At 48.7% G+C, this 10,323-nt stretch overlaps 1 protein-coding gene and 1 pseudogene across 1 annotated transcript; both read left to right on the forward strand.

Annotated features, from left to right (window-relative positions):
* Positions 1-2,661: 2,661 nt before the first annotated feature.
* Positions 2,662-3,680, forward strand: LOC125534063 (uncharacterized). The gene is made up of 2 exons (XM_048697363.2): positions 2,662-2,883; positions 2,967-3,680. The coding sequence occupies exons 1-2, from the start codon at positions 2,750-2,752 to the stop codon at positions 3,235-3,237; spliced, it is 405 nt and encodes a 134-aa protein (XP_048553320.2). The 5' UTR covers positions 2,662-2,749; the 3' UTR covers positions 3,238-3,680.
* A 4,755-nt stretch (positions 3,681-8,435) lies between these two features.
* On the forward strand, positions 8,436-9,962 carry LOC147986690 (LOB domain-containing protein 4 pseudogene; annotated as a pseudogene).
* Positions 9,963-10,323: the final 361 nt, after the last annotated feature.

Here is a 10,323-nt window from a genome sequence, read left to right on the forward strand (position 1 = left end):
CGTGCCCCGGCTGCAACTACATGTATTCAAACACGAATGCAACTCTATGATGTTTTGTCGAGAGGACAATTGCATGTGTACCATGCAATTGCAAGTGTCTCGTCCCAACTGCAACTGCAAAGTCTTCAACGCAATTGCAACTCTGCATTGTTTTGTCGGGGAGGGAAAATTGCATGTCTGATACTAACCATGCAACTGTAAGTATTGCTTCGTAATACAACTATGTGTTGTTTTGTCTTTGTCTGTGTGTGTGTGGGGGGGGTGAGTGTGGAGTTGCATGTATGCAACTAGGCACACAACTCTGATTGTCGTGCCCCATCCGCAACTGCATGTCTTGTAACTCGGGCCGCAAGTGGACTTTTTTGTTCTGTCGGAGGGGGCGGGCCAGTTGGAAGCCCGACAACAGCCCCGCAACTGCAAGCGCCGCACCCGACCGCAACTGCATGTCCCCCAACATAGTTGCAACTGGACCTTTGTTTTGATGGAGGGGGCGGGCTAGTTGCATGTCCGACACTAGGCATGCAACTGCAAGTGTCGCACCCGACCGCAACTGCATGTCTTCTAACCCGACCGCAACTACACTTTTTTGTTCTGTCGGAGGGGGCACCGGTAGAAGGGGCGAACCAGTTGCAAGCCCGACAACATCCCTTGCAACTGCAAGCTCTGCACCCGACCAAATTTGCATGTCCCCCAACATGGTCACAGCTAGACCTTTGTTTTGTCGGTGAGGGGGGCGGGAGAGGGGGCGGGCTAGTTGCTTGTCCAACACTAGGAATGCAACTGCAAGTGTCGCACCCGACCGCAACTGCATGTCTTGTAGCCCGACTGGAATTAGACTTTTTTGTTCTGTCGGAGGGGCGCCGCTAGTGGGGGCGGGCCAGCTGCAAGCACGACAACAACCCCGCAACTGCAAGCGCCGCACCTGACCGCAACTGCATGTCCCCCAACATGGTTGCAATTGGACCTTTGTTTTGTCGGAGGGGGTGGCGGGAGAGGGGGCGGGCCAGTTGTATGTCCGACCCTAGGCATGTAATTGCAAGGGCCGCACCTGACCGCAACTGCATGTCCCCTAACATAGTTGCAACTGGACCTTTGGTTTGTCGGAGGGGGCGGCGGGAGAGGGGGCGGGCCAGTTGCATGTCTGACACTAGTTGCACGTCCTCCCATGCGCAACCACATATGTTCTAGTCTGCATGCAATTGCAAGTGACACCACTCGTGCAAAACTAGGGTGTGTGCGGGGCGGACGGTTGGTTGCTTGGGCAGACCGATATGATGGGTTTATTTTTAACTTTTTTGTTTTCTACTTTTTTTGTGTTTTTGTGTTTTGGATTTTGTGTTTTTTCCTTTTCTTATTAGTGATGTCTAGGATTTTTATTTTAAATAACGCCACTCGCCTTGCACACCCATGGGCCGAACAGTCACCTGTACTCTGGCCTTGCCCATCCATGTACAACTTAATATATTTTTATTTTTATAAGATAGTGCCACTAGTTATGCACGTGTCACCCGCATGTCAATCGTCCACGCGCAAATGCATGCTCGTCATTTCTATGCAACCCTTTTTCTCAAAATATTGTCACCTGATCGCTCACACGTTGATCACACGCAATTGCATGTCCGTCATCAGTGTGTAACTTATTATTTTATTTAAAATATATTTTATTTTCCCACAGATCACCTAAAAACTAGTGATATACACTAAGAAAGAAGTAGATGGTCCCAGACTAGGCATATGCAACATTTGCCTTGTTTCAAATTACATTTTTGTTGATCAGAGAGTGACCTTTAGTTTTCTACTATCCGCTTCCCCCTTTTTAGCAGTTTTTACGACATGCCTTCCCCCTTTTTAGCAGTTTTTACGACATGCACCAGGAAGCTCATTTTTAGTTCAACCAAAGATGTTCTCTAATGATCCTAAAAAAAGATGTTCTCTAATTTATTTTTCTATTTCTTGTGTCAAAATTATGTGCTCAAGTAATACAAACACACTATTTTTTATGCATTATGTTATGTTTCATGGAGACACACTCCACACCTGGCAGCGTTGACACAGACACTGATATATTTGTCAGGCCAAATACAAAAAAAAGTAAGCAATCAAGTAGGAGACTAGACAGCCCAGCACACTTCAGAAAAATAGGCACCGGAAAAGAAGACAGCCCAGCACGAGACAAGCTTTTGGGAGGACAAAACAAAAGAAAAGCAGACCACTTAAGAAAAGAGTTGTACACACAGCCCACATGCACGAAGCTGGAAAATCAATCGACCAGGGGCAAGCCTATACGTACAATGCTGACGTCAGTCGACTGAGACTTCGCGAAGTCTCAGTCGACTGAGTCCTAGCTAAACCCATATTGTAATCCTATAATATAGGAATCAAACTCTTCTTTGCTGCAAAAAAAAAAAAATCGATGCAGAGAGTGGTTCTTGGTTTCTAAATTCTAACTGAATGTACTAGGGACAGAGGCTAGTAGAATCGATCGTTCAGGACCATTTCCATCAGACCAAAAACAACGAAAATGTATAGCTCCGGTTTCTTGCTTCCGCTTCTATTCATGGCTCTGCTCTCCTCCGGTGTGAGTTTGCAGCCTCTCGTCGTTCGTTGGAGGCTAAAAATGGAGTTGGGCCGTGCCCTATTTGTGCACACCCCCCGGAAGACGGCAAGCCAGCCGAGCCTCCTTGACATTTAGTGCCATGTCAAGGCGGCATTGCTCCCAATTCTAAGGCTGTTCGCCGCCGCAGGCAGAATGATGAAGGGGGCCGGCGCCATGAGCACGATGAAGCCGCCGTCATCGCCCTTGCTCGACGGCCACGGCCACCACTTCCTCGAGGAGTGCTCCCTCTGCGGCAAGTCCCTCTCCGGCGACATCTTCATGTACAGGTCCGTCGTTCTACCCCAGCTGCATGCAAAGCGACCATCTTGTATGTGTGCGTGACTACGTGTGTGTGTACTGTGTTGTGCAGGGGTGACACGCCGTTCTGCAGCGAGGAGTGCAGGCATCAGCAGATCGAGGTGGACAGGGCGAGGCACCGGCGGAAGAAGCACGCGGCGGCGCACGCGGTGTCGGCGGCGCGGAAGGAGCAGCACCGGCACCACCACCACCACCACCACCATCACCATCACCGTCAGCACCAGCAGCCGGGGCCGGAGCCGCAGCCGCGGGCGGCCATGGTCGGCTCCGCCCCGTGGGCCGACGCCGGGTTCGCCGCGAGGAGCCCCGCGTTGCGCGTGTGACGCCCCGATCAGACCGCACCCGATCTCCCGCGACCTCAGTTTGGCACACGTACGTACAGTACAGGACGACGGACATATACGTACACGTACTCATACGTCTACGGCTACACGCGCCACCATACGGGTTTAGGGACCGGTTGCATATATTAGTGGTGTATGTACGTACACGGCTGATCTAGGGTCCCATTGTTCCACGGGCGGCTGGACATGGAGGTTTTTTCACAAATAGTGTGTCCCGATCGAGGTTAGAACTTTAGAGCCACGAGAGCGTGAGCCATTGTTGCATGCAATGCAATGCATGGGCTCCCTCTCCATTTCTCTCGCCCCAGATTAACTTGGCTGTTTGTTCTGCTATTGTGGAATGGGATTGATATTCCGTGCCAAACGCTCTAGATGTAAATCTTGTTGTTACTTTGATCAATACTACATGTTTGTTGTACAAAGTTCCCGAACCTTGGATGAAAGTGCAACGACACTGAGAAAGTGTGGCTGCACGATACTACTATAGGTAGGAAAAACTGAAGAGAAATCAGGTTAAGATTCAGAGTTCAGAGTGGTTATGCATCGAAGGTTCAGAACACTGTATCTATAGCAGCGCCGGGTCCGGCGCGGATTTGACAGTGTCATCGCACCCTCAAGGATGGCGACGTGAGACATATTTTAGTGCGCACACTTGCTAACCAAGGCGATCTCAAATCAACATGAAAGATTAGTTCAGTGATCAAGTATCACAACACTACTACGACTACGAATCAAAATTGGGCGGCCAATGGAGTCACACAGCGGTGCAATGACGGGCATAAACTATGCCGGTCTAGCTTCTTTTAAAAGTCACCCGAGATGCGTGGGATCGGATGCCCCCACTAATATTGTAACGAACGCAGTCGATCCCATAGATCTTGTGCAAGATTTCTTGCCTGGTTTCCCGGCATCTTCTTCGCCACGCCCGACAAGCAGAACGGGCAGTGCATATTCCCGCGAGCAATTCAGTCACCTTTTCCCAGCCAGCATCTACATGAACTACTACTCTACTGCCCGCAAAAAAAAAAAAAAAAAAAAAACTACTACTCTACTGCCGTAGGAAACGTAGGAATTCCACCGCAATTCCTAAAGCAAATCCTACGATAAAACTAGCTGCTCCTACAAAACTAGTACTAGACGAGATCACCGAGGGATAAAGAAATGCGACGGTGCGGATTACCGTGGCATCACGGGGTCCGTCCTCCGTCCACCTGCGCGGGCGGAGTGTGTCCCCCCAGCGTGAGCCGCGGGCTGGCCGGAATCCGGGGAACCACCTAGTGAGTGTCAACTTTTCGTTACTCTACTCTCCCCGGAGTGGACCTCGGCTGCTATGGATGCCACACTAGGTGGCTACTATAGCCAGGTCCGTGCCGTGCTGCCTATGATCGCAATTTCTTAACGCCTACTAGCTCTGCTCGGTGGTACCACCGGGGAGATCGATTAACTAGTGGTGCTGCGTACAAAGGTGACCGGGATGGCTGGCAGGATGCCACCAAAACCTACCCCCGTTAACTAATGCCCCGCCCATCGCCAATAATTTGTCCACTTTCGTTGGGAGACGCGATCTTGCATTTCTAAATGGTACGGTCTTCGCATCATTACGGTGGTTCTGATTTTTGTGCGGGGACGCATCATGGCGGTTTAGTTTACTAGTACTGCGTACGTACTGCGATTGTTAATGGGAGGTGACCATCCTGCTGGTCGTTGGGGAGGCATGCGGTCACAATGCGGACGGGGGTGGTTAAATTAACCGAGACGTCAGTGCATGGATCGCGTCAGAGCGATCGCTGTGGAGTCTGCTTACGTGGTGCAGTACCACCACACTTGTTTATTGTTCTCCGTAGTGGTCGGTAACCTAAACCATGGTGCGGATTGTCAAAAACAGCTACGTTCGTGATCGTGACCAGCAGCAGGTGGGGGCTGCACTGTTGTTTCTTGGAGAACCGAAAGCTAACCCGTGGCGACGAAAGCTCCGGGACCGGGAGGGCCTTGCCGTTTTATGGGCTGGCTGATATTACGGCATTAGGCCTGGCCCATTTTGGCAGCCGCTGGCCACTGCACCTTGTCCATTCAGTACTGAAACTCGTTTTGCATTTTGCAGTTGCCGTGTTATCGTGGCATGGAAACTTGTAGTGGAGTATGCAAAAAAATCCTACGAAATTCAGAATACGACAGGTGAACAGGAACAGAGGGAGTATATGCTTAAATAGGTCCAAACTCCAAGTTAATTATTGTTGATGCGAAATAAAGAGAGCTTCAACTATGATGAATCATACAGTTAAGAAGAGCTTACAAGGTAGCAGATTGTATGGCAGACTATAGCCGTACCGGCAATGAAGGAGATCGACATCCCGGCCGAGCAGTCGGCATATTGATTGACTCATGAATACTGTAATCCCACCCAGACTAGACTAAACATGTGTACGATGCTTAGGTAGTCCACAATTATGATCCACAAGGAGGTGCGATCACGCAACTCGAGTGCTTGGCAGTGCAATGGAGTCGTTGACACAAAAGCAGTTGTCTTATTGTCCGTCCACGAACTGTTCATCAGCTGCCCCCATTCGTTCCCTTGCCTGACCGACCAACCACCAGCCATTAGGCACCCGTTTTGGTTCAGTACAGCACAGTGCGAAATGGCACGTATTTGTCGAGCTTACACTGATTATATGAGTGTGCATTGCTTACGATCGGTGATCTCTGTCCTGAAGATGAGCCACATAAATTCATGGCGGCCAGTTGCTCCAAATAATCCCTAAACTAGGCATGGTAGCCGAAGATCGTCAAGCATTAGAGTTGAGGTGAACCTCCCAGATATTCATCTAAAGATAGAGAAATTCTTGTGACAGAACCACGCTAATTTCTATTGAAGTGTTTCTTGTTGCTTATCCAAGCGTTGCCCGTCAGGGTCTTCCTATCCACATGCTGGCATGTAGACTATACTTCTGGTATGGAGCACCGCGGCAAGAAATTAAATTGCTCGCGGTGGAGTTAGCTTACGTACTATCACACTTGTTTAAAGATCTCCGTAGTGCTTGATTGTCAAAACATTCATCGCTATTGATTAGCAGTTGGGTATTATATATATTCCTATTGAAGAACAGGAAAGGTGGCCTGTGATGAGGAAATGCTCTGGAAGGACCTAACGCGCTATGGGCTGACAATACAGTGGTTCATCTTTTCATGTCTTTCACAGCCCTTGCGCCAATCCAACCGAAAATGCTCTAGCCTCTTTTGGAGTTGGCCGCTTCCCTTGTTCAGGTCCTATTTTTTTTTAAAAAAACTTGCTTTGTTCAGTTTTTTCTTATTTTTTTGCGCAGCCCTGAAACCTTTTCCTTTTGTGCAGCAATAGTGCAAACCTCCTGAAGCATATATATTCAGAGTTGCTGTTCTTCGGGTATTTCGCAACAAATCTCAGTCATATGAGTTCCTGCCAAGCGAGAGGCAAAGCCAAAACCCGCGCACAGTTTGAAGAAATGTATTCAAGATGTAAATCAGGTGGTCTGTGGTGCCTTCTGCCCAAGTCCTTCTACAAGAATTGCGGCAAAGGGGACAGATATTCAGACATAGATCTATTTGCTGGTGGTTGAGAAACTCTTTTTTTCTTGAGGTAATAGCACCCCAGGTACCCTAACTTGCATAGAATATGATGATTCAGTTTCAAACTTGCAAAACTTGACTCCACCATACCTCAACTTGCACCTCATGCGATGATTTAGTCTCAGGCCAATCACAGCTCGCCAATTGGCAGCCAGGTGGCTGGACCGGTCAGCGCACGTACTTTTGCACAAAACCCCCTGCCGTTTTTTTTAATCAATCCGCACTCACCTCCACCTGAATTTGCCATGGCATTGATCAATCAAAACTATCTTTGCCGTGGTGGGCGGAGCAAATCATTCTTGCATGCATGCATTCACGCTGACCACTGACGGCTCGAGTGCGCGCGCCAACACAAGCTAGCTAGCTAGCTATAGCTGGAGTACTCCGGTATGATGACCGCGTAATTTTGATCGCCGATGAAATGCACGTACGTGCACGCCATGCATTGATGCTAAGTCTGGGAAGAAGGCTCGAGCTATATCTCGAGCGTACGCAACCAACTTCCGTGTAAACAACTTCATTACCGAATCGTTCGATCAAAAAATTACTCCCTTTGTTTTTATTAACTTCACGTATTAAAGCTTTGACTGAAGTCAAACTTTATCAAATTTGACCAAGTTGAAAGTAACATATTTATGTGATGCGAAAATATATCTAATGATTAATCCAATGATATATTTTTTTAGGTTCAATGATATATATATTTGAAGGTATATATGTTAATATATTTTTCCACAAACTTGTTGAAAGTATATAAAGTTTGAATTTAGACAAACCTAATATGCGGAGTAAATAAAAATGACGGGCGTAGGAAGAAAACACGGGAATATGATGCATGTCACGCAGCGTAATTTTCCTATCGCATCTTTAAAAAAATACATTGGAGTTAATAGAGAAAAAATATACTCCGCTAAAAACTTTTATAAGACATTTGAAGCATAGGAATCCCGTTCTCAGTTATATAATTTTTTGTCAGGTGTAGCTCATATTTTATTAGATAAATTTATGATTATTATTTTTGACTCAAATGCGATGGTGACGGTGGTGTGTGTGTGGGGGGGGGGGGGGGGGGCCTTCTAAACCAGAAGAGAAGAAGTAATAAACAAATCTAAGATTTTGGACTGTCATAAGTTCACTTAGGCTAGGTGAGTGTTTTCTATAACTATTAATCGTGTACGTGCGTGAACTGAGCCTATATCAAATGGTTAGGTTCTTTGTAATGGAAGTGATACATCAGTGTTCAAGTTCTAGACTTGGCACTGATAACCGCATTTTACTGGATTTATTTCAGACCTTTCGACAATGTGCGTTCAGTGGGAAGCGGCGTTCCCATCAACTACGAGCACGTCTCACGCGCAGGCGATCGATGTACGTAGTGGCCGAGATGTATCGTAGTGCCCAAAGACATGCCTAGTTACTTTACTACTCCAACTTTTCCCGTGCTTTCATCAGTAATGTTCCCATAGACATGCTCCCTAGGATCTTACTAAATCGAAAAAAGGCTTGGCTGTATCTCCAAATGAAATCTTCTCCCTCCCATGTGGTCCATCCCAACATTCAGTCAATCAGTGGTTATTGTACGGCTTTGCTCTCTCTCTCTCTCTCTGCAGCAGCCATCTTCATACGACCACTGCACATGCCTCCCACCTCAACGGAAAATTCAGAAACTTTCGGCCGCACCAAACATGTTGCAAGCATCATCTTTCTCAACTTATTAGAGTCATATCGTTCATGTGTAGTACACTAACTATTACTAGGTAGGAAACCACTTTTTTTCTTCTTCTTCCGTCTGAAACAAAGCATGATGTATGTGTGCGTGCAACCTGCAGGAGATTCTGGTGGAGCACCGGGGCGACACGGTGAGCAGCTTGGTGTACGAGGAGAACGCGCGCGTGGGCGACCCCATCTACGGCTGCGTCGGCGCCATCACGTCGCTGCAGCGGCAGGTGGAGTCGCTGCAGACCCAGCTCGCGCTGGCGCAGGCCGAGATGGTCAGGCTCAGGATGGCCAATGCCTACGGCGGCACGGCACGCCGCAACGGCGGCGGTGGAAGCAGCGCCAGCGGCTCGCCATCCTCCATGTCATCGCCGACCAAGGCCGCGCCGGATCATCACATGGCGGTCGACCAGTCCGGCGTGATGGAGCTGGAGCTGGAGTGCTCCAGGTTCTGGTCCTACTGAAGGCTGAACGACAAGCTCCAGGTTCTGATCACTGGTTCGTCCTCGACCACTCGAGCAGCCAGGACCTCGTATCTACTTGTGATTCAGAAGAGCAGAGAAATCACTGGTTGGAGCGTTCAAAAGGAAGCGGAGGCGCGCGGGGGGCACGGTTGCGACGGCCAGAACTGCGCGGGCTTCACCTTGCAGACGCTGGTGAGCACGCCCAGCGGCGTCACGTTGCCCACCACTGTCACCTTCTTGCTCGGGATGTCGATGTGGAGGACGAACCGTCCGACTAGGAGACCATGACGCCGGAGCTGAAGCTGGACGGCGGCGGCGAGCTTGCTGTCGGCGTGGAGATGGAGCTGGAACCGAGGGGGGCAGGTGAGCACAAGGGGAACAGAGGCGGACGCGAGGTGGATTCGTTGCGACAGAATTAATTCAGGTGGAGAGAGTACGGGTTGAATAGGGAAAAGGCAGGGGGTTTCTGCAAAAGTGCATGGGCTGACCGGTCCAGTCACCTGGCTGCCAATTGGCGAGCTGTGATTGGTCTGGGACTAAATCATCACATGAGGTGCAAGTTGGGGTATGATGGAGTCAAATTTTGCAAGCTTAGAACTGAATCATCACATTCTATGCAAGTTAGGGTATCTGAGGTGCTATTACCTCTTTTTTCTTGTACATCCATCATCCGTCGATGCAGGGAATCAACTACCATGTCTCTTCCCACTCCAGGACAATGACAAAGAGCGAGATGCTGGTTAAGCAATCGGCCTATATTAATTGACCCATCAACACGGAGCAGCCCACTCGCTTGATAATCACTCGGACAAGACTAAACATATTCCATTTGTGCCATGCTTAGGCTGTCCCCCAATAGCATCCATATGGGGGTGCGTCAGGTGACTCGAGTGCTTGGCAGGAGTGCATTGGACTGACGCTCACCGTGAAAGAAAAGCAGTTGATGTTACTGTCAGTCCATGACCATTTGATATAGTATCATCATCCCGCTATTCCCACATCGGACCAACAGGAGAGAGGTCTAGCCGGTAGCCACAGAGTGTTTGGAGAGTGCTCGTTGACACGAGAAGTCGAGAACAAAAGAGTGACAGAGACTATCAAACAGTAGGTTTTTCGACAAAGGGCAACCCAATACGTATCAAACGATAGGTATCAAAGAGCTTAAATAATTGACACTGCAAGCTCGTGTACTGGGTCTTGATATCCGTCATCCGTGGTGCACGTTCTTCTGTGCTGATGCATTTCGTTGTTACTCGTGAAATAACAGGCGTATGGCTGCTGCATT

The sequence above is a fragment of the Triticum urartu genome, chromosome 2A, assembly GCF_056163025.1.
Source record: "Triticum urartu cultivar PI428250 chromosome 2A, HENAU_Tu73, whole genome shotgun sequence".
Lineage (NCBI taxonomy): Eukaryota > Viridiplantae > Streptophyta > Magnoliopsida > Poales > Poaceae > Triticum > Triticum urartu.